General features: G+C 37.8%; 1 protein-coding gene across 2 annotated transcripts; it reads right to left on the minus strand.

Moving 5' to 3' along the window:
- Nucleotides 1-1,232: 1,232 nt before the first annotated feature.
- Nucleotides 1,233-25,199, minus strand: LOC149948326 (uncharacterized). 2 transcript variants are annotated; one of them, XM_090173308.1, is made up of 6 exons: nt 24,560-25,199; nt 9,136-9,474; nt 7,127-7,272; nt 5,433-6,130; nt 5,275-5,334; nt 1,233-2,355 (listed from the first exon to the last, which is right to left on the minus strand). In XM_090173308.1, the coding sequence occupies exons 1-6, from the start codon at nt 24,788-24,790 to the stop codon at nt 2,141-2,143; spliced, it is 1,689 nt and encodes a 562-aa protein (XP_090029434.1). In that variant the 5' UTR covers nt 24,791-25,199; the 3' UTR covers nt 1,233-2,140. The 2 variants fall into 2 exon arrangements, with proteins under 2 accessions (XP_090029434.1, XP_090029435.1); XM_090173309.1 differs by lacking the exon at nt 24,560-25,199 and adding an exon at nt 17,833-18,183 and having other exon boundaries at nt 1,234-2,355.
- Between the last annotated feature and the right edge of the window lie 206 nt (nt 25,200-25,405).

Genomic DNA, 25,405 nt, shown 5'->3' on the forward strand with positions numbered 1-25,405 from the left:
ATAGAATTTTCCCTTTTAATAATAGAGCCGTGTCCGCGAAACCTGGGCAACGCCTCCCTGGCGGTGTTCTAATGAACTAAATACTGGTCTCGGCCATTTTAAATCGAAAAATATGGAAATTTCTCGCTTTATAATGGCTTTGCTCGGAATCTCGAGTTTAACGTGTAATCAGTGTGCTTGTCTTTGCATTCTTTTTAAGCGCGCGTCAGCTTACCTTTAATATCTATCCTTTAATACTGAATAGGGACATTTGACTTTCGCCTTCGCTATCGAGATAACTTGTCGTTGCGAATAGTTTTATTTCGTGTATTGTATTTATCATTTTTCGAATTGAAAGATTTAATGAAGATTTAATTAAGTTTGATGAGATTTCGCCGTTTCGCGATTGGTTGAATTAGTTTCTCGAGCTGGATTGTGGTTGGTTAGTTGGGTTGCTTCTTTCGTAATTGGATGTTTCAATTTAAATTAATTTATGAAAATTGTAATGGACTACAAATTAAAAACGTTAATTTAATCATTATTATCGTATGTTTAGGGCTACTTTAAGATGAAGCTCCACCTTTTCTGTTTTTGAATAAATTGTTATCGCGTGCAAGTACTTAGTAATTTAGTATTCATTCGTCTAGAACCGATTAAAAGGTTTTCATGGAATTGTTGAAGTAACCTATAAAGATCAAACCTATAATACTTAATGGTTCCAAACAATGAAATATAATTAATTAATTAATTTTTGTCATAACCCGTTGTATTCGAAATTTTAACTATGACCAGAAGTGTATAATTTAACAAGACCGTTGGCTCGACCCATATTCCCGTCGAGTCTATTGCTTCGCTTAAAGGTGTAAAATGTAAAACTTTTCGCTGCGTAGGGATAAATCATGTTTTGCCGATGAAATCGTTTTAGAAAATCAATATATGACGGTTTTAGCTAAGCACTATTTTTCTAGATAGGTAGATAAATACTTCTATCGTAAGATATATTTTATATACTTCTGCTATAACTAACTACATATCAGGGAAATATATAAATAATAAGCCTACTTATTCAGTAACTATATGTATTAAACCTAATTTTCCAGTACCTAAAATATTAATATCAAAATTATGCATAGTAAATTTACTCTAAGTATTATGCCTAATTAATATAAGCAAATGGCAAAAATTTGCGAGACAAATAAGTTTTTTTTATTTTGTACAAAATACTTAAAAAACACTTTCCAATTTTACTTTTTCATTTTTTCAGGAAAACGCGAGTTTACAAAAATTTATTACAAAACAAGAAACTGACATATTTTTGGAGAAAAACAGTTTTAATTTTAAGGCACATTAATTATTTATAAAAATGTGGCGGGATTTCGGAAAATAGTCCCACTAGAATTCAGGCCTTCGTGTTTAAATGCTATCTAATGTTTTATTTTTGGCAAGCTTTTATGAGAATAAAAAATATCACAAGGTTTTTCCCCTCTAAGGCACTGAATAATATAAAATGGCACGCAATTTATACTGAGAATTTTAAGTTACAAACAATACTGGTTTTTTTTTGCAATAATGTCGAATTTTCTTTTTCATTGAGCATTTTATTTAATCTTTCTAAGCGTCGTTTTATCCAATGAATAAAACAAGTTATCGGCCTGCTTTAGCACCTTAAACCCTTTTAAAAACTTTTTTAATTTCAAATTTTGGCATAGTTTTTTCGCAAAGATATATTATATTTGAAATGAGAGTGATAAATTTTAAAATGTCAGTCGTGTTTTTGAGGTACTTCTAAGGCATTTAACGTTGTAAAAAATGGAATGTTAACATTGGACGGTTCGTTTCTATTTAATTTAACAATAAAAAACAGGTTAGGCTTAACTTTAAGCCTCGGTTCATTTAAAAAAAAAACAATTTCGATGAAAATCGTGGAATGCTTTATAAAAAAACAAGGAATATAGTTTTCACAACACGGAAATATCACTTAGTGTTTTTTTGATTTTTCTTTTACGATGCCAGTAAATTTTCAAGTTCGCTTTTAAACGCCCAAAAATTCTAGGTATCACAATGTTCGATAGATGGCACCGTAATAAATACTGAAATGTTTCTTCTTTTTTTTTTGGGCGTAAACGCGTACGAAAGTTAGTCCACCGACTGTAAAATTCTTTCACTTCATAACTAAGGTTTGCGTTTGATGGTTTCCTTTGGGCTGATGCCTCTTCATGTGCAAGGCCAAGTGATCGGAGCGGGCGAAGGAACGTTCGCAAACCTTGCATTTGAACGGTTTGGCACCAGTGTGTTTTCTATAGTGACGAGTTAGCTCGTCGGAACGCGCGAATCTCCACTGACATTCGGGCCAATGACAAGTGTAGGGTTTCTCACCTGCAAATAGATAACAAAAAAATCTACTTTTAGAACGCAGGTTTTTATAGCCAAGTTTAATGCAGTAAAAGTCGGAATTACTGTACAAAATATATTCGGTTGATCGGTTACCAGATTTACTTGGCTAGCCAAAAAAAATTAGCTACCACACACAATTCAAAACAAGTCGACATTAGCTTTTTGTAAGCATTTTTTCCCCTTAAGGCTTATTTTCCACTAGTACGCGTTATAATTTTATTTTTATTTAGTTATTTATTACGCACGTAAAAACGTTTGAACGTATCAGAGTTAAGTGACGCACCGTTACGTGCGCTAATAGAAACCGAGGCTTAGGCTGGTATTAATTTTTCAAAATGATCGTTGACGCAATAAAATCTCCATAAGCCTTGGTTTCCAGTAGCGCCCGTAACGGCGCGTCAGTTAACTCTGATACGTACAAACGTTTTGACGCTCGTAAAGAAAAGTAAATTACTTCGGTTTCCACTAGCGCGCGTTATAATGTCATTTTCATTAGACGCGAAAAAACTTTCTACGTGCCGAAGTTGAAGTTCGCGCCCAAGTCTTAGTTTACACTAGTGCGTGTAAAGAAATTACATTATGACGAGATATATTTTGCACCGACTGGAAATATTGTTTATTTTCCACTGGTGCACGAAATAATGTATTTTTCTTTGTAGGTGCCAAAATTGAGATTCGCTCAGTTACGAGCACTAGTGGAAACTAAGCTTAATAAAAGTTTTTCGCCTTGACGCTAAATATTTCCATTAACCTAGCGCACGTAAAAAATATTACGCGCTAGTGGAAACCAAGGCTTATTCTTGGTTTCCACTAGCGCGTGTGATAACGCATTTTTCTTTACACGCGTCAAAATATTTGTACGTCCCAAAGTTGAGTGACGCGCCGTTACACGCGCTAGTGGAAACCAAGGCTTAGGCCTAACACAAATATTTCACGTGGACGCAACTTGGATTAATAATAAAAGCTAAGCGTTAGCTTTTATTATTAATCCAAGGACGCAAAATACCTCCCTTAGGCCTAACACAAGATTTTTGCGTCGAATCTCAGCATCGCGGCGCTTTTGCCATTTTGAAAACCACCCCTTACAAAGACCATATAAACGAATAGCTTGCACGTCCATAGGCTATATGTATTAATACTTTTTCGAGTTATCTCTACTAATAAAAGCCCGGTTCGTGAAGACGAGAATCGAGCGAACGTAAATGAAGATGAATCGAGTGAACTTTAAACGCAGTGTTTCTCAGGAGGAGGCTGTCAAGATAGGCTCTATTTTTAAGTTGACTCCCGATATATCCGCTATACTCAATTGTACTTTTTTTTTGCTCCAGCCGAGAGTTCTATCGCGAGAAAAAAAAGTGTCATTACATTCAGCGTGGGCTGCTTGGGCCCATAAATCAACGCCCTCAATATACGCTACTGGGTGCTTAAATTGGCGCTATACAATAGGTTAAGTGGCGTTCGAACGTCTTGCCAGCGTCGACCTTAAAATGGGAGCGTTGGAAGCAATATTGAAACCACTTCCTCCCCTCCCCGGCCCCAGTTGACAATGCGCGGTATCAAGTTAGCTTCGGAGTATTCTATTCTGGTCTTTTGGAAACTGGTCGCTTTAAGGAATGTATTTACTCGTAAATTTCACCTACCCGTCCGCTTCGATTTCACTATTAGGTGATCTCTACTGGGTCAAACGTGACTCCGCGATCCTATTTTTGGAAATGAAATTTCATGCCCTTTCTTTAGTAGAACGGACCCTTTTTCGGCCCGTTGTACCCCGTTATATGAACCCTACTTTTATTGCCCGAAATTTGGAGGGTGGAATGGGCCAGAGGGGGGGGTCAAAGCTTTTAACTTTCAAACCCAGAAAAAAAATGGTCGTTTAATTTTGTAAGACTCGTACCAAGAAAGCCACTTTCAATTCAGACTGATATTTCACGTTCTTGTATTTGTGTCGACTTCGGAAAACATTAATTTCTGACTAAAAAATGTACGTCTGTTTGATAAAGATACTTAGCTCAAGAACTATTTCATCTTCAAACCCGGTTAGCTCAAACGAATTTACGTTGAAGTTTGTTAAAATATTTTCCAAGGTTTAATTATTCCTTGAAAGGAAGTACATATGTAAGTTTGGTTAAGTTAAGGAAGACTTCCCGAGGTCGAAACGTTATCACACGGTTCAGAAACGAATAGTTTTTAAACTTAAACCAGCTACCATTGTTAAAATTTCTACTTCCTAAGGCCGCTGAGAAAACATTCGAATTCAGAATGTCCATTCGGTGGACGCAAAAGGCAAATCCTACATAACATGGGAGGAATATATACTTTCACTTCAAACACTACCTCGTTTTACTTTATCGCGCCTTTCGGGTGGGGGGTAACGCGTGTTCCAAAACGGGGCGTATTTTCATTGAATTTGGCGTTCTAATCGAAGGCCCATCTTTAAACCCTTTTGAGAAATCTAAACGCCCGCAGATGGCAAAGAATGGTCGTAGTCGGTCACGCAGTGTCCTCTAAGCGGGGCTTCCGATTACGCCGGACACGCGCGTGGCTGTTGGTCGACAAGATTTATCCGTCACGGAGAACGGAAACTGACCGGTACAATGGAATGCGTGCCCCAAACCCCCTTCGAGTAAGTTAATCCTTGGCCGCCTAGAAGGACGTTCTCCCACCTGATTTAGTGGAGGTTTTTGTTGGAAAGGCCGCTATTTTTACTCAATCGTATTATTCGGCGGGAGTGAGTGAATGGCCCAAATATATTTATTCAAGGCTGTTGGAAGCGACTTTGTAGCGCCAAGAAACGCTTAAGAAAAGTCGGAACCTTTATACGTTTGAATGTCGTTATTCGGGTACAGTTCCGAATAATCGCGCGAAAGTTCTAAGTAAAAACGAAGAACGGTGGAAACTTACCGGTATGTATTCGCTGGTGCGCTTTTAAATGGGAACTTTTTGTGTAAACTTTCTGGCAGCCTGGTAAAATAGAAAAAAAAGGGAAATTGGTCGTTATTGTCCAAGTCCGCTTCGGATTCTAAAAGAAATGATGGGTTTTGGTTGAAAGGGATAATTACCTTCGTAATTGCAATGGTGAATTCGCCTCTTCTCGAGTTCGGGGTTGTTCCGTCGGTTGTACTTTGGCTGGACGGTAATCGCGTTGACACTGGACGCGATATTGTTCGTTTGTCTCATGACGACTCGGTTGGTGACGCTCTGCACTCCTCCGCCACTCATCAGGGCCATTTGGTTGGCGACTACACTGGGGGCACCTTGATAAGGCGGCGGCGGGGTTCTACGGGGCACTCCTGCCGGGTTGGGCACCGGGATTCCGTGTAAGGCACCCAGGGCCTCCGTGCTGGGCGAGCCCGGTTCGGAACTGGGCGGCGTGGGGGGCATGTACACTCGGGATAGCGAGAACTGGGGGCCCATCATGACCAGCGTTTGCGTCGGTGGCCCGTGAGGACTGGCACCTTGCGGTTGTTGTTGTTGGTGGTTGTTGTTGGTGTAGGGGCACGAACTCAGGGTCGGCATTTCCGTCTTGATGGTAAGTAGGTCCGCCGATTCGCTCTTGGTCACTGAGGTGTCGGCGTTGGACCAGGACAGCGTAGGGGTTTGGATTGAGTTGGCCGACGTGGATATCTTGCAGGGTGGTATCGCCGGCCTGACGAAGACGTCGTCGTCGCAGCTTCTACCGTTGTTGACTTCGCCGCTGTGGTTCGACACTTGCCCGTTATTGCAGTTGGAGTAGTAGCCGTTTTGATTTAGTGACATACTGTAAAGAGCAGAGGAATCAGTCATTAGTGTCTAATAGTGGATTGTGTTTAAGAATTTTTAGGCTGGTTTTCACTGGGGCGAAAAAGCCACAACGGTGAGACGCGACGCAAAAATATTGCATTAGGCCTAACGGGAATTTTTCGCGTTCACCGTCGTGGCGTTTTTGCCCGAATTAAAACCAGCCTTTAATGAAATCTCTAGTAGGTTATTCTAATTTCTAGAGCAAAACACGAGAACCACCAATGCTCAAGAGAGTTTACAGTAAAAACGCGAACAAGTAAAGAGACCAAAGAAGAGGGGGGGGGGGAAACTAAGCTTTAATAGGGAAAAATGTTCGGTACTTCGGCCGATAGGCCTTCGATTTCTAACTATTTTGAATTTTAATTTTAATATCATACTAAATAAAAGATGACACCCAAAAATCTAAAATTTACGTTACAACAATGATCTTTGAATTATTAATGCAAAGATGCGTCCGTTAGTGTCAGTTATTCGAAATAATTTCGGATAGTTATTTGCGAAATTACATTGTATTGACGTCATAGTGATAAAATTAACAAAAGAATTATCAACTCCCTACAAGCTGTCATATTTTGACCAAGCAAAGAGTACCCAAAATAATAATCAGCTAGACTAATAACCCAAGGCACCACCCTAGGCCTAAATCATCAAGCAACTTCTAAAGTCATTAATTCAGGTGGCCGGGTTAAATTTCGTAGGAGGCTGGTGGCAAGCCCTTCATGCCACGCGAGCCAACAGCTCCCTACACTCACTGTTGCCGTTAACCTCAACAAAAATTTATTTTTATTTTTAAGATCATTCTAGAAATGACCCGGTAGAGAATTGATACACTTATATGAAACATAATTATGAACTTATAGTTGCTTGTTTTTAAATTGAATTATTTTACTAAAAATAAATAAATACGCCTGTAAGTGTCCCTAACCTCGTCAAAATTCAACAGTTTTTATATATCACTTCTGAAAGTATTTACCTGTTTTGAGTGTTCCGCGTATTGTGTACGTTGTATGAATTGTAGTGATTGCCCATGAGTCCGTGATTATTATTGTGATGATAAGAGTTGAGATGACCATCTTGAAGTGGAGTGAGGTCAGTTTGCAAGTCAAAGAACTCGTCCACCTGAAAACGCCAAAAATGTAATACTCGAAATACAGTCGATCACTCTTTTTCATTTAAAAACGCGTAGCCGTGTCTCGAACGCGAAGGTCAGAAAACGGTTGGGTTTTTTCGATTAAAATCTCTCTCAGCTGTCCGTAATTTACGACTGACAAGTTGCCTTATGGAACGGTTTGAACTCTGGCCTCCGTGGGCCCACTAACATCAACACACCCACGGCGTCGAGTCAGAATGGAAACCCCTACGTGCCTTTTTAATTATAACCTTCTTCTAAATCATCGCTTTTGAAGCGCACACGTTTGTCGTTATCAAATGGTAAGTTACGTCACTATGGAAATAAATGTTGAAGCTTTGACCAATAAACTACTGGACTGAAATTTATATTGCGCGTTTGATTCTTTTATAGCAGCGCCACTTGTAGCGTCACGCTGTTCAATATTGAAAAGATTTCCACCCAAATATTGAGCACGTGCCCGATATAAGCGGACGACGATAGGCTTAAAGGCCTAGGTTTTCTTCTGCCTGTCACCCTTTAAATTTACTTTCCTTCCAAACAAATACCCTGGTGGTAGGCCAACAGCGAAACACGTTGGCCCACGGCTTACCCCCATTTCGCCCAAAATAGTTCTCCCAATTCCAATCTCTCCCAATCCCATTTCTCCCAATCATATTTGTCCCAATCCCATTTGTCCCAAAATAGTTATCCCAAATCCCATTTGTCCCAAAATAGTTATACCAAATCCCATTTGTCCCAATTCCCATTTCTCCCAATCCCATTTGTCCCAAAATAGTTATCCCAAATCCCATTTGTCCCAAAATAGTTATCCCAAATCCCATTTGTCCCAAAATAGTTATCCCAAATCCCATTTGTCCCAAAATAGTTATCCCAAATCCCATTTGTCCCAAAATAGTTATCCCAAATCCCATTTGTCCCAAAATAGTTATACCAAATCCCATTTGTCCCAATTCCCATTTCTCCCAATCCCATTTGTCCCAAAATAGTTATCCCAAATCCCATTTGTCCCAAAATAGTTATCCCAAATCCCATTTGTCCCAAAATAGTTATCCCAAATCCCATTTGTCCCAAAATAGTTATCCCAAATCCCATTTGTCCCAAAATAGTTATCCCAAATCCCATTTGTCCCAAAATAGTTATACCAAATCCCATTTGTCCCAATTCCCATTTCTCCCAAATCCCATTTGTCCCAAAATAGTTATCCCAAATCCCATTTGTCCCAAAATAGTTATCCCAAATCCCAAATAAGTCCAAGTAATTCTTTATATTACTACAATTAGGATATGCCTACTAACCTAATCTAACCTAACCTAACCTAACGCCAAGTCAATTCACATATTCACAAAACGCTGTATTTTTTTCGACATATCGACTCGTACCGATGAGATCTAAAACCGCGCAATTACCATATATTTGGAAAATAATGATTGGGAGAAAGGGGAATCCATATTTTTGGGAATATTGATCGTTGGGAGAAAGGGGAATCAATTTTTTTGGGAAACTTGATCGTTGGGAAAAATGGGAATACATATTTTTGGGTTAAATGAACTCCGGTTCGGAGAAATGGAATTGGGACAAATGGGACACCATGTTTTTGGGAGAACTGATAACTTTGGGAGAAGGTAAAATTGGGATAAATGGGAACATACCTGGTCCACCACCAGGGTATTTGTTTGGGAAGAAAGTAAATTTAAAGGGTGACAGGCAGAAGAAAACCTAGGCCTTTAATATCTTGAGCTGAACGCTTTTTATTTGGGTGGAAAGATTTCACGATTTTCTCGTTAGGAGCGCTGACGGGCGATTCAATTTTGAGAACGGGGCTTAGGCTTATGATTCGGGCGTCAACTTACCCTGGAAGCGCTTTGTCTTCGGGGTTTTTCGAAGTAACAGTTGTCGAATGGTATGAGTAACGTGGACGACATGGCGCTCGAAGAGTGGAGGGACGATGGGTTGTTGTTGGCCTGGTATTTGTTGTTGGCTTGACTCGTGGCGGTCAGATTGGACGGACTGGACATGGAATTGACCGGCGTGGAGACGCGAAGGGCGGCCACTGGCGGAGACGGACTCGGGGTCGAACTTAGGACGGATTCGTTGTGCGTTGGTCTTCCGGGACCTTGAAGTACTTGTTGAGGAGGGGATGGACGTGGCTGAAACCAGTATGCATCCACTTCCGGTTTTATTGGCGGAGTCTAATTAAGAAAATCGAATGATTGGGTTAAAATATTGAATAGAAGAATTCTAGAAAAAATCCACCTCAAATTCAAATTACTAGGTTTGAGCCCATGTAAGGGTTAGCTGAAAATGGATTAGTAATTACTGTTGCCCCCCAAAATGATATTGGTCCTAAAAGGGATCTACTATGCCTCTTACAAAAACATTACCACACGAATAACGGGGTCACAATTCTCCTACTAAAGACCTTTTCACACGAGCCAACTTTTCAAATCAAAATGCTAAGTCAGCAAAAATGGATCAGTGATCCATTTTTTTCTCGCGTACTTTTTTGGTGGATCAACTCATCGAACTTTTATTCACACGAACCAACTAGTTGACTCAACTCAAGTTGACTCATCTAGTTGGGTCAAAAAGTTGGCTCGTGTGAAAAGGCCTTTAGAACAAACAAAATAACAAGAAAATAAAATCAACACAGCTGAAGGTAGCATTAAGTTAATTTCTAGTGTGGGTTCTATTAAGTACCTACTTGCGTAGACTGATCCCATCAAAAACCACCAATAAGACACACTAATACTCAATTAAATTTATAATTATTCATTTGTTGTAAGTTTGTAACCGAATTTGTTATGTAAGAAAAGCCAGTTCTCTACTGTTGTACATAGTCGTGTTACAGAACTTGTTTTAATTTTGCAGTAGATAATAGCTTCATCAATCAACACAAGCCAGCATATTTTATAATTACTAATACACTTTGATTTTGAAGTACCACAAGGTAAATACTAATTCTAACCAATGATTTTATTTGGATGAAATACGCGAAAAAGTAGATTAGTCCATAATTAAAAAGGATAATATAGCTAAACCCTAAGATTACTCGAAGATCTATTGGATCCGAGATTCGCGTTTTTTGTTTGCTCGAAGACCTATCGGTACAAGTTATTAGTAAGTTTTTTTAATTTATTCTAATTTGTTTAGGGTTTAGCTATTTTATCCCTTTTAATTATGGACTAATCTACTTTTTCGCGTATTTTATCATCCTTCGCACAGTCCATAGGTGGTTTCTTCTAACTTAACTAATGATTTTAGTTTGCCGATTATGTGTTAAAATTTACAGTGTTATTGTTTATAACAAAGCAATTATAAGATAAAATATACATTCAATGAACATTTCATTGGATTTAAATTGGAATAAGATACTTTACTGTCCAAATTTATACAAAGAGCTTAATACACTGAACCTTAACCCGAGGGGCTAATCACTCCGCGTAATCGGTGTACAGAGCCGTACCTTTGACTGTACTAATGGGATTACGCGTAATCTTTGAAGTCCCTGCCTTTGGCAGTGGTAATCTAAGCGTAATCCGGTGTACAGATTTTCTAAGAGTGGTTAGCCCGCGCCTTAACCCGTAAAATATCTTAATATACCTCCAAGCATCTAATTAAAACTGGTTTTAAAAGTATTCTATAAAATATGTAAAATATAACCGAAATGTTTTCGATTCATTTAATTGGAATTAAATGGTATTTAATTGTAATTAAACAAATATATTTAAACTGCAGTATTCTTAAAATGAAAAATCATTTTACCAATACGCGTAATTTGCAGTTGACAGTCTGTCAAAATCGATATAAAATTCGCTTTTCGTAAGAGAAACATTTAAAGAGGACGCCTTGACATCCATCTGTCCGATATCCCACCGCCCCAAAACGACCTGCGTCGGAATCCGCGCTACCACAATGGGGCTCTTCCTTTTGCCGAAAACTTTCTAGTTCCCCTGGTCCCCCTCTCGCGGGCCGGAGAGAGACGAAACGGATTTCCACTTTCTACACATCTCTCTCTCTCTCTGCGGGCCCAATTGTTCCTCTTCCCGAGTGCGCTCTCTCCGGGCTGGCGGCCAAAATCTTCTCCGTTTCGTTATTGTTGGAGAAGGATTTTTTGGGGGATATTGGCCCAAAAGCGAAAGCCTGCCGGGCTTTTACGCGAACCCATTCTTCTCTTCTTTTTACGGTCTTGTTTTTTGAGGGTGACATCGTAATTTCTATCTCGGTTGGCTCCAATTTTATGGTGGTCGTTGCTCGGGGGTGGTCGTACGTCGTCCAGAGCCCTATTTCGCTGCTGGGACGTTTTTAGCCTTGGCATTTTCCGACCCCCCCCCCCCCCACCGGTTTGGAAGGGGTCATTTTCCGCGTTATTCAGTGAAAATTTGGTCCCTAATTATGTACCACTAAAGTAAATTCTATTGTGTTATTTTTCGTGTCTAAACTTTGATTATACCTGTTTAATAACCACGCTAATTTTAACCACTATAGGGAGTTAGGGACTTGGTAGCATGACGTAGATAATACCCGTGCTTTTTTCCATTTGGAAAAAAAAGCATGCCAGCATGGCGGCCATAGCCAAAGGTACGGCGTGACATCAGGTTACCATGTCCCTATAGAGTAATATCGGCGTGACGTATGTCGACGTCACCCATGTTTTTTCCTATAGATAAAAAACTTACATCAAAATGGCAGCCATAGCCCAAAGCTACAGAGCGTTACTACTCAATTGGAAAGAATAGGTGGTATTCACGAGAAGATGGCGGCCATTGCTCTAAGGTAGATAGTTATTGGGGAAAGGGGGATGACACTAACCTTCCACTACAGCGATGATGACGTCACGAGAATACACCCTATAGCTATTCTCGACATTTTAGAAGTTAGTTTTTTATCCATCAAATTTTTTTTAATAATTTCCAATACCACGTTATAGACGCTCAGATTAAAATATTAACAATGTTAATTACTACGGTTGAAAAAGTCTCCGTGTTATAATTAAAAGTTAATTTTCATTAGATAGGTTTAGAAAATGTATATGGAATGTTGAACGTCTATTATAGAAACGAGAGTGGCAAGTTAGATTGTCGAAACCAAGGGCTACATTTTCAATTATTTCACTGTCCAAAATACAGTTTAGATTAGTCTCAACTATTCCGCGCAGTAAGGAAGTGCCAATGAAAAGAGCTATTGAAATTCCCATCCGTTTAAGTCTAATCAAACGCCTTTTCTCACAAAATCGCGCCCGAGAGAAATGAGAAAAAAAACCGCTCCGTCGAACGGTCGCGAGAACATTTTCCAGGAGCCGTTTCGACTTTCGGGAAAAATTTTCCGTTTCTCGAGCCCGACTCGGGGGACAAAAAAAAAACATTTTTTGCGTCCTCTTGTTGGCCGTGTTCCGCAAGAGCTTCCGGTAAAAGCGGGGAAGAGAGAACTCGGTCCTTTCACGGTGCCTTACGTAAGAAGACATTGCTTTAACCTTCACAAAAGATCGCGAGCAAAGTCTTTAAGGTCAAGGAATTTTTGGAGCTCTATATTCCATCGGTGCAAATACCGGTACTGTTCGAGTTCCGGTACAGCGTATTTTTAGAGGACCTTTTTTTCATTTGGCTTTTCTCTTATTTTTGGGGGTTTCCTAAATTTGGATATGAGAAAGTACACCACCGGATATTGGCTTGTGTGTGTGAAATTTCTACCGCTCTCTCTCTCTCTCGCCCCCCCCCCCACCCCAACTTTCATTGTCCCCAACTTGTAACTTCGTCTATATTATATTTTTGGAAAGTTGTGACGGTTAGTTTAAGCGTTATTTATAGATATTATCAAGAATATATTTATTTATACTCAAAAAACATTCTTGATAAAACCGAAATTCAATACTCTGGATAGTTATCAATACTTCAAATAATTTAGGTATGCACCGATATATCGGTCTATTTTTCTTATATCGGTATAAGAAAAAAAATTCAGAAAAACATTTAGAAATAAGAAAATTCTCGATTAACTAACTAATTATAATATTTTATTTGATTGGACGCGCCACGTACGCCAGACTTCAGAAGCTAGATCATACCTTTCTCTTAGACAGGGGGTTACGAGTGTAAAATATGAATCAAGTAAAATGAAAATAAACATATTCGGATATACTCTTGCAAACTTCTTTTAATGACAAATTATAATAAAATGGTATGACAGTGCACTGAACCGTATTTTACAATGATTGTATCATATAAACTACTGTTATGATAGATAACTTTGTTTATATAGGCCGATATATCGTCCGATATTATCGATCACGAATTTCCGATAACGGTAATAGTTTGTGTAGGGAGCTGTTGGCTCGCGTGGCATGAACTGCTTGCATTGTAACCAGACCAGCTGATTTAAATGCTATAATTATAAGTCGCTAGATGACTTGGTACTAAGGTGTTGCCTTGGGTATTATCCTAGCTGATTATTATTATTATTACCCATATCAGTGCATCCCTAAAATAATTATTTACAATTTACTAAGTTTAAAAGTAACAATAATTATCAAGAAAATACTTATCTACACTAATTTTATTCTTGATGTTACAAAAATTTGATACTCGAAAATAATTAAATTGAATGGATAATTATCAATATTTAAAATAATTAGTTTGCATTTAAATGGAGTAGAATCTAACTTTATAAAATCGTCTGCTAGTACGCGTTTTTAACCTAACTAGCGCCAATCAACCCTAGCTTTTCTTGAGCTTGGTGTTAAAAACCTGAAACTCTTGATCCACCAAAATACATCATGGTCTTAAAAACGTAGAAATCTATGTAAAGTTAAATTTATCTCATTAATAGTAAGACCTACTTAAAACGCTGATATTTTTATAATTTTAAATATCTAAACGATTATAACGGGTGTCAAAAACCATGACGCATTTTTAACCAATCAGGAACAGGGAATGGAGAGGAAAACGGTGGAAAATTGCATCACAGCCAACCAATAAGGAACAAAAATGTGAACTAACTTCCACATTTATCATTTTTTTATCTCGTTAAAACCAACACTCGTTAGAATTACGTAACATAGGCAAAAATAAATCTGATTAAAAATTAAAAATAGTAAACAGAGTAGGATTTTTTAGCTTCGAATCGAGTGGAAAACGGTTTCGTCAAGGCGCAATATGTTCCGTCGACAGATTGGTGGAAGAAAGCGTCGGGCTCCGACGGGATTTTCTGGGATGTTAGTCCCCTAATATGTGGGTCAGAGGGGTTCTTCGCCGAGAGGGGTCTCTGGCGTCTTCCTTTGTGAATCGGTCACCGTTTCTCGGGTCACCTCTTAAATCATATCCCACGTCGTAGTTCGCGTAATAGTTCCGCTTTTTCTCGTACTTTCGCTGGTCTATTTTTTAACCTAGAAAACCGTAGTCGAACTTTACGAGAAAGTTGGAGGGCAAACGCTACTTTTCGCTTGTCGGGGTAAATTAACCTAGTTCAAATTTCCGCTCGTGATGGCGATGGGAAAGTTAACGAAAAATAGACCCACTGACCTTACCGATTCGCGTTACGACCGTTATCGATTTGACGTCCTAAGCTATTTCCGAGGAGGTACTTAAGAAATCTGGTGTACTAACAGTGAGAAATCGAAATAATTATTTCCGGAAATCTAGAAATCCACCAGAAATATTGGAAATTCAGGGGAAATAAAAGAAAATATTTCCGATATTTCTGGAGATCTAGAAATACAGAAGAAATATAAGAAATCTCGATAAATCAAAAAAATAGCAGAAATCTGGGGAAATATTTCAGAAATATACAATTTTTGGGAATTGGCTCCCCCCGTCGACAATTTCCTAGATCACTCCGAGATCTACCTCAAATGGCGCTAATTTGAAAAAACGACTTTATTGAAATCAATTTAAAATATGACGAAACCACAAATAATATTAAATTTTGAGATTAATTCATAAAAATCACATTTTTTATTAATTCTATCAAAACTAATTTAATTCAAAATATTATTTAATTACTAAAACCAAATCGTTATAAAATTATACTGAAATCTGAAAATTTAAATCTATAAATATAAAGTTTTGATAATTTTACTAACTAAATCACTTAATTAGTTTACTCACATTTATTAATTTGGACATCAGTGATATTAAATTGATTTTATCGCGAGCTTTTCACAGTTCCATTGATAACGCTTAGCAATTGTTATACTCATTTATTTACCTAACCTAATTTACGCTCACTATAGCCGTGATTAGAGTCGGCGCTTTGGCGCGACAAGAAATGCCAAGGGTATATGTGTCATTTCCAACATGTCAAAAAATAATTGAAGCCATCGCAAATCATTCAAAACCTTATCGCTCAAAAGGAACGTATAACGCCGCGAAATTAACGAAAGAATTTCACCTGGAGATATGGATATAGTCAGGTATACATACAGGAAATTGTGACTCTCTTTAGATTAGATAGTCTAATTCTCGATATATCTGTATTTATCTTTCTTATTGAAGAAGTGATTTTCAAAAGGTGAATTTCAAAATACTTTGCAAGCCCCGATAAAAAAAAAATATTTCTTACTATTGCGTGACATTGGAGTTGGATAATACCAGGAAGATTTTATTGATTTGGGATTTTTTAAAGCATTTTTATAGTGTTAATCATTACCTACCCTTTCAAATTTGCATTCAAATTACTCTTATTGATAAAGGATTTTATTATAAAATAAAGATTACGCCATTGTTACATTCAAGCTTCAATTTAATTTTAATTCTAATAAGAATTTAAAAATTTCATGAGAAAATATAAAATAATCAGATATTAACACAATTGATAAAAGAGTACCCAAATATTTTGCTTGCCATTTGAGAGTTCGCGTGTTGATTTCATCATACCTTTGGCTTAGGGGCAAATTTGAGTTCTACGTGGTGCTGTATTTTCGAGAGTCTCTCAAATGAGCCTACGCCCTATAGCTCCTATTTTCCTTATAATATTCACCACATATAATTTATTCTAATTCTAAATTAACAATATTCGTCCAATTCCGAAATTGACATATAACACGCATTCCCACCGACATATTCGCAAAGTTGTCGTTCCTAATGCCCCAATCTTGGAACTACGCGTAAACTTTCTTCGACAAGTAGCTATTTTCAACCATAAACCAGGGCACACGCGTAGACAGGTAGAAGATGACTCTTATACTTAAAAAATGTATTTATAGCCCAGCCAATATCCTGGCTAAATTTCCCGCATCGAAACGACCATCGCAAACTTGTGGGTGGATTTTTGAAAGTAACTATTTCTGTATCCTTCGTAACTTCTTTTGTAACAAGCTCCCGTTGAGAGAATTCAAATTGAAAAATTTCCCGGTTAAAAATAAAGTTTGGGAAGCAAAAATTAGGAGATTATTAGTTCGCCAGGAGGGGGGCCAATTATTGAGGAAGTGTCGTGCGCGCGTGTCTGTTTTGATGAATTAAAGATGACGTCCCAACTTTCCGTCTTTCGAAAATTCTCGGAACTGGAGAATGGCTCGGAACACGTGGCGGAACGGGTAAGAGATTCGTCATGCCGAAAGCGCGTTTTCGGCAGTTGGCGCCCTGGGGACAACTTTCTTCTCGAAAACTGGGTGCTCTACCGTAGTTCACTCGCTTTTAGCAGTCTCCTCGTTAATCGCTTCATTGTATATTCATTAATACCGTTATTTATAGATAATTAAGATATCCGTCTGTTTGAGTTTTTAATGAATTGCGCTTTTGGCTCGGGGACATTAGCGAAAATGGAAATGTTTGACGTATAAGAATAAATTAAAATCTGCAGCTTCTAAAATGAGTTCGTACCATCACTTAGTCATATTTAAAAACGCGTTATTAAGGAAAAATATAATTTAAAACGGTAGCTTCTGAAGTTAGTCGTGTCGCGATCCAAATTATTTAAATTTAACCTTAATTAGAATAAAACCAATATTTATTTAAATTTAAAATATTTAAATTTTTGAATATTGAAAGTTATAATTTTTTTCTAATTGAAATTATAAAAAAAATTTGGAATATGGAAATTATAAAAAACGGAATATGGAAATTATAAAAAAATTGGAATATTGAAATTATATAAAAATTGGAAAATTGAAATTATATAAAAAATTGGAATATTGAAATTATATAAAAAAAAATTGGAATATTGAAATTATGAAAATGCTTAGAACATTGAAATATATTTTGGTATATTAAAATTATTTAAATTTAACAACGTTGAAATTATATAAAATTTAAATTATTGAAATAATTTATCTCTCATAATATTGAGATATAATTTTAGTTAAATAACTATAATGTAAAAAATAATGTTAATTAAAGATCTTTATTAATTTAATTTAGAAAAGTGATAATAATTTTATATCGTCTTAAGTTTTAACGTTTAGTTATAAAACGTTTTCCCGATTTAATTTAAAAACAGGCGCTTTGCAAGTACTTAAAAGTTCCAACTTTACGAGCCAAACAAATTTAAAGTACCGTATCCTATACCAGTAATCACTTAATTTAAAAAAAAAAACTAAATAACGAAAGTAAATTTACCTCAAGAGGCCACGAACCGCACGAGGAGACAGAGTCATTTTCCATTTTGGCGCTCAACAACAGCGTCGTGCAATCGGGAACGATTTGATCATCGTCCATCAACAGTTGGTCCATCGACAAGGAATTGTCCATCATTTTGTCCTAACTACGGGGCACGCGAACTCTCGATGATTCGGAGAAACTTTCGAACCGGCGACTTTTACGCGCCACGGTATCTCGACACGACGAGAGAGAGGAGAAAACTTTCGGCATGCGACAGCGCTGTAAAATGCGTTCGATCGGCAAGCAAATCTCGAAGCCAAATATCGTACTCGGAGCCGTTTCTCCTCTCAAACGAACGAAACGCTCCCCCTCTCCGTTTCTCCCCCCCTCCCCGGACAATTCCCAGTAAATACTATGATTCTCGGTAGAAAACTACGTACCGGATTTATCAATGAAAACTAGTTCCCGTGGAACGCGGGAAAGAGAGGTTTTTGCTTCCCCCTCGTGACGTAGCGCTCCTTATACGGGCAAAAGGGCGGGTCCAGGCTTGTTTTGACCTCAGCGCCTCCTTCGGGGATATTTTCCGTTGAGCAATGTAACAGGTTTTGATCTTACTTCTGTTGGAACGCGCGTGTCGTCATAGTTACTACGAAATATCTCTTTTTCGGTAAGCTCGATTTAGGCAAAGGTACTCTCGTGTCGACGAAGAATTTCGAAAGAAACGCGTTTCCGTGGAAATGAACTCTTAGCTCAAATTCGAGACGATTTTTGGTTTTTCGGTGACTTAAAGTTATGGGGTGTCAAATTATAGGTATTGAGCTGTATTTCTAATGAGATATTTATAACGTTATGTAGTATTGTGTAGACGAAACATCCCTTAATGATTTTCTGTACGTCAATAAACTTGTGGAAATTTAAACTATTCTGTTTAAGTTGATTTCTTTTAAAAAATTTAGCCTAACGTGAAATGCAAATAATTACTTGTTTGTACTATTTTTTTAATTCGTACCAAAAAAATATGATAATATAATTTTCGATACAGTTGGCTCAAGACAAAATATTGAAATATTGAAATTGAAATTCATGGGAAAATAATCGTTAGAAAATTCCCCTCGTGTAAACGGTCTGTTTCTGATTTATTTTTAAAGGAATGGAATGTGATCCTTAAGTTGTTTTTTCTTAAAAACAAATTTGAATTCCATTTTAAATACTTAAATTCCAACGTGGGAAATTGATTTAAGTAAATATAAAAAATGGACAAACGATAAAATCTAAATACCACAAACTGAAGGATAAATAGTTAATAAATTTCAATTCCATTTTAAATATTTATATCCTGACGTGGGAAAAAATTAAGATTTACGCAAATAGTTCATCCATTTGAATCCCGTTTTAAATATTTAAATCCCAACGTGGGATATTGATTTAAGTAAATATATTAAAAAAAACACAGAATTTAGACGAACGATAAAATCTAAATACCGCAAACTGAAGGATAAATAGTTAATCCATTTGAATTCCATTTTAAACATTTAGATTCTCACATGTGTGAAAAAATTAAGATTTATGCCAAAATAAACGAATAGAATTTGGCCGAACGAAATAATCGAAATACCGCAAACTGAAGGATAAATTGTTAATCCATTTTAAATATTTCAATCCTAACGTGAGAAAACATTCAAGATTTACTTAAATATATAAATCAACAGAATTTGGTCGAAGCACAGACCACCCACCCCAAGAAGGACTTGTATCAACCTCGAAAACATTGTGACTCAAATTTAGAGAGGCGCCTTTTTTTACAGCAAACAGAAAATAGCGCGTGAAAATAAGTTAATATATTCGGAAGATTTAAAAAGTATATCAATTTCTCTGCGAAATTTTTCAAAAGTATTTAAATTTCTAAGTCTAATGTCTAACTTATTGTACAGTTTCAATCCTAAAAATTCTGCATTTCTTTGAGTTTTAGTTTTATTACAAAGCGGTATTTTTACTTTTAAATACGCATCACATTCGAGACGTTAAAATAATGAAATTGCTACCAGCGATACGTGTCCCTCTTGGGGCAGGTGGTCCGTGGTCGAAGGAAATAATTTGAATACCGCAAACCGAAGGATAAATCGCGAATCCTTGATACACATTCGACAAAATTCTTTGTTAATTGGGGAGGACGCGAAAAAACCACCCAATTTTAAAATTTCGCGTCGCGGGTATTTAGGACAGGGCTGCTGATTCAACGCGAAAAAACTCAGGCCGCAAAACGTCGTGAAATCTTAGCCGCCAGCCAGGTAGATCATTTCTCATTAAGAAAAAGAAGCAGATTCAGTTTTTGTTTCGGGCCAGGAATCGAAATCGAATGTCAATCGCGAGTTATCACTCTTGGAATTGATAAATTTAATGAGAATTAATGTGGGCGTGCGCCCAACCGGCGCTAGATGGCATGCCGAACGTCGCGACTCGAATGAATGTTTTCGCCATGGTAATAAATGGTGATAATATTGTCAACTTGGACGGTTGGGTGAAGGGGAGGTTACCGGGATGTACAGGTTGATGGCCGGCGACGGGTACGGTATGTTCGGCTAGGATAGTGACGAAGGTACGCGGGTTAGTCGGGCTTATGATTAAGTTTTATTAAGGTATCGATCTTGTCAGAATGGGAGTTTAGCGTCTATAAATTTCGGCGTCGATTTTTTGGCGGGGGTAAAAAAAGGGAGAATTTTTGGGAGTATCTCGGAAGGTATCTCGAGAATATCGCTAATATATATTAGAGATATTCTCGATATATATAATCCCATAAGTAACATTATACCAATAAGTATGACAATGAGCTAGACAATGAGCTAAAATTATCACCGAATTGATTTACAGAGTTATTACGCTTTCAATGTTTTGATCAGCAGAGAGCCACCTAGTGTTTAAATATGATTTAACATTAAAACAATAGAAAATATCGTACTTATTGTTTGTACGTTACTTATGATAATCCCAATATAATGCATATATTTATTTGGGGATTTCAACTAACTAATAAAAACTTGTTGAGGTTAACGGTAATAGTTAGTGTAGGGAGCTGTTGGCTCGCGTGGCATGAGGGCTTGCCACCACCCTCCTACGCATTGTAAAAATGCCACCTGAATTAATGGCTTCAAAAGTCGTTTGATGACTTAAGCCTAAGGTGGTGCCTTGGGTATTACTTTAATAATTGTTATATTTGTTTACCGTGTTGAGTTTAGTCATATGGCTATGTTTAGTATTGATTATACATCACAATTAGAATAAACCGAGAAATTATGCAGAAAGAAACTTGCTTACAATTTCAAATTTCAAATTAAAGACAATGTATTTACGCCATTAAATTATGGTAAGAAATTAACGGAATTAAATATAATATTATTTCGCGTTCGGTTTCTGTGCAGTTTAGCGGTTATTTGTTTGTTTCGGAAATGACTGTTTACAAAATCGTTATTTAGGGCCGCCGGGAAATGACTTGGCACTTTTAATTTTTGCACTCTAAAAAGCGCTTTGCTTGAAATTGTATTTTTTCCCCAATTTTCGCTCTCTACTGGGAAGACGCGGTTACGAAATTGTTGTAAAATTTCTTTACCGACTTCCGTTAAAATTGTATTTCAATTAAGTTGAAAAAGGAAAACCGTAGAAAAGGATATAATATGTATCATATTTCGTATGATACAAATGACTAGCAGCGCCACCTTGTTAATCAACTAAATATTTAACATTTTACCCTAGAAATATCGTTACCCAATTACAACGACGATGACAAATACTAGTTATATCTTGAATTATTATAATTATGTATAAATAAAAGTGCGTTTAATTTTTTCGTATAGTTAAACCAGAAGTAAACGAACCGACGTTATCAGACTGCTATAGTCGTCATGTTGGAGGCGTTTTCCTTACGAAGTTACATTTTTAAATCTAATTTGAAATTTTGCGCGCTCCTAGGCCGAATAAAAAACGTTTTTGTTTTTTTATGAAACCATTTTTTATACATAGAAATAACTATACCTACAATTCCCAAGTGCAATTTATCGCGTCAAAAGACGGGGATGGAAATTTGCTTTTATTTGACTCGATTCTGAGCGCTATTTCGATAACTTCAGTTCATTTACTTCTGGTTAAACTGGTTCAAACCAAAGTAAAACTATCGCGGTATAGCGTTATCTTAAAAGGATTATAAAATTGTAAAACTTCCATTTTCTTTCGATTATCAGCTCGAGTTTTACTTTCATAAGAATAATGTTCTGAGAAGACGGTATTCAGTTAGGTCTATTGGCGCCAAATTATAACTCATTTCTGGTGAAAAATGTTTAAAGATAAGCCCAAAGAACAAACATAATCTTGAAATATTTCATTCATAAGTCGGCGAGTTCTTATCGAATTGTTCCTTGTCATTCAAATTTTCATAATTGACGCGAACCGGTACTCTTGTACTATACACTTATCGGGTAATTGTAACGATATTTATAACTATATCGATAAAGAATCGAGTTGATTCCGTTCGTCCGTATTCGCGCGTCTTCGGCAGCCGTCGGTCGGCCGCCGGTTTCGAGTTATTTATGATCGGAGAATACCGCGTTCTTTCGCGGCAGGCAGCTCGCAATTTTATACCTTTATTTTTCGGACCAGCTACGGTCTTGGTTATTCAATCATACACTTTAAAATTATGGTGTAAAATGATTAAGTCGTGGTATAAGGTCAAATTTAAGAGATGAACTGATACGCGATGACTGATAAAATTCTATATATCTTAATCAGTGTTCCGGGGTGGTAAATACTACCTGACATTTATTGTGGCAAATAGTGGCAAAAAGTGTCATGGTAAATAATGATTTTTAGTGACAAATTGACATATAGTGGCAAATATTAGAAAAAGTAAAAATACTAATAAATTTTTCGTATGAAATACCATAAAATCATTTTTAGGCTATTTTTGTAATTATCCTACGCGGGGTTGCCAAGAATTGGGCTATTTTTTATATTTTTCACATAAATATATAAAATGTTTGGCTATTTTGAAACATTTGTAAAACACAATTAAAAATTGCTAACAGTTATAGTAAATAAAGTGTTCTAAGAATACAAAATTATTTTTTGTCCCTATTTGTCATTATATGTCATTATTTGTCAAGTTTGCCAGTGACATGGCCTATATTCGAAAAAAGTGACATTTTAGGAAAACTGATCTTAACGCCTCTCTATATCGGACATAAATATTTAACGATATAATTTTTCTATTTTAATTTATTTTAGCTGTGCAAAATATGTTTTCAAAGTAGCGAAGACTGTTGCGGACACCAGTGCCCCTTTGCACCACTTTAGATCCCTAGGGAATATTTTGGATACCTAAATACCGTGGTCCCTAGTGCGTCTAGGACCAAAATTGCCTTGATAACCACCCGAAACAGAACAGACTGACTATTCCCCCAACCACTTGGATGGGATTGCACTCCATATACAGAAGACATTTAGCACGCATAACCTGCTCACCATATCTCCCTGAAGCGCACTTGGAACACTTCTATGGATGCCAAGGATCTCTTCCTTGGACACCGGTGTAATGCGCGTTGTACTTAAGTCCTTCCATAGAGAAATCGGCATTACAATACGCCGAGGACCGTGTTTATTGGAATTTAGTTTCACCTAATTGGTAAATATTACCCAACAATCATCACTGGGGACAGCAAAGTTAAATTCTTTGATCCACCATGAGTATAGTGCTTAAAGGAAGGTTTTCACTAGAGCAAAAACGCAAAGACGGTGAGCGTCGACGCAAATATAGTGTTAAGCTTAGTTTCCACTAGAGACAAAACGCCGTGATGGTGAGCGTCGACTGAAAAATAGTATAACGCTTAGTTTCCACTAGAGCAAAAACGTCGAGATGGTGATCGTCGACTCAAAAATAGTATTATGCTTAGTTTCCACAAGAGCAAAAACTCCGTGACGGTAAGCGTCGACTCAAAAATAGTATTATGCTTAGTTTCCACTAGAGCAAAAACTCCGTGACGGTAAGCGTCGACTCAAAAATAGTGTTATGCTTAGTTTCCACAAGAGCAAAAACACCGTGACGGTGATCGTCGACGCAAAAATAGTATGAAGCTTAGTTTCCACTAGAGCAAAAACGCCGTGACGGTAAGCGTCGACTCAAAAATAGTTTTAGGCTTAGTTTCCACTAGAGCAAAAACGCCGTGACGGTGATCGTCGACGCAAAAATAGTATTATGCTTAGTTTCCACTAGAGCAAAAACGCCGTGACGGTAAGCGTCGACACAAAAATCGTGTTAAGCCTAGTTTACACAAGAGCAAAAACGCCGTGACGGTGATCGTCGACGCAAAAATAGTATTATGCTTAGTTTCCCCTAGAGCAAAAACGCCGTGAAGGTGAGCGTCGATGCAAAAATAGTATGAAGCTTAGTTTCCACTACGCCATGACGGTGAGCGTCGATGCAAAAGTAATATGTTAGCTTTGCTTTCGACCAGCGTGTCACCCAACTTTGGGAAATAGGAACCATTTTTACGCGCGTAAAGAAAGGTACATTAGTGGAAACAAAGCTTGATTAGAAAGTTGCATGACGCGCCGTTTCGCGCGTTAGTGTAAACTAAGGCTTAGGACTAAGGGTTTTTTTCACTGAAGCAAAAACGCCACGACTAGTAAGCGCCGACGCAAAAATTGCCCAACTTTGAAAGTCCCTTCAAGAACTCTTTTAGTTGAACGAATGACAACTCACCTCGTAGTACTGTCCGTGATGGTGGTGGTTGGCAGTGGCATTCGGGTTGTAAGGGTGGTGTGGGTGGTGAGCGGCGGCGTGATAGTGAAACAAAGCCGTCGTCCCCTGATGGTGATGCGGCGTCGGGTGCCCGAAATGGTTGGTGCGCCCGTTGCGTTGCATCGGCAAACAGGCTGGCGAAGCCGCTCCGTCCGCCAAATAAGTCCCTCGCGATATCCCGCGTTCCAACATACTTTCTTCTCGAAAATCGACAAATTATCCCTGGCACTTTCAAAGTAACGTTTAATTTAATAAAGATGTTCTAGTCTGTGTTATTATTTATCCATGCCGTGAAATTCACGAACCACGGACGAGATGTATTTTTGACAAGCGCGCACTGACAGCGGTCGCGTGGCCCAACGGACTCGTCGAGACAAACGGTTACGCGAGCGAGAGGTTCATTGGCGTTATTGATTGTCAAAAAAACATCGAAGATCTGTCTTCGGGGGAAGGGTGGGTTCCGCTCTTTCTTCACCTTTTTTTTCAATCGGCGGCGGGGTTTGTCGGAGACGCGTGTCTGCTTGTTTCCGACGCGATTCGAAGTCGTGACTGACCGGAGGCGAGTTTATCCAGCTCTTTCTTTTTCTACTTGAGCCATGAGTGGTTGGGCCCTCCGCCGAAAATCTACGAATATTCCACCCTCCTTCAATTTGGCCGCCGTGCGTAGACTCCCCCGGCACCCTGCCATAAACGCGCCGCCTCCCTTCGGATCAACCGCGTTAATTTTTTTTTATTTGCCTTTTTTTTACGATGGTGCCCCTATTATTTTCGCGTTCCCCTCGCATCCTACTAGACATTCTACTAGAA

This window comes from Leiobunum rupestre, chromosome 4 (genome assembly GCF_980474605.1).
Source record: "Leiobunum rupestre chromosome 4, qqLeiRupe1.1.hap1, whole genome shotgun sequence".
In the NCBI taxonomy this organism is placed as follows: Eukaryota; Metazoa; Arthropoda; class Arachnida; order Opiliones; family Sclerosomatidae; genus Leiobunum; species Leiobunum rupestre.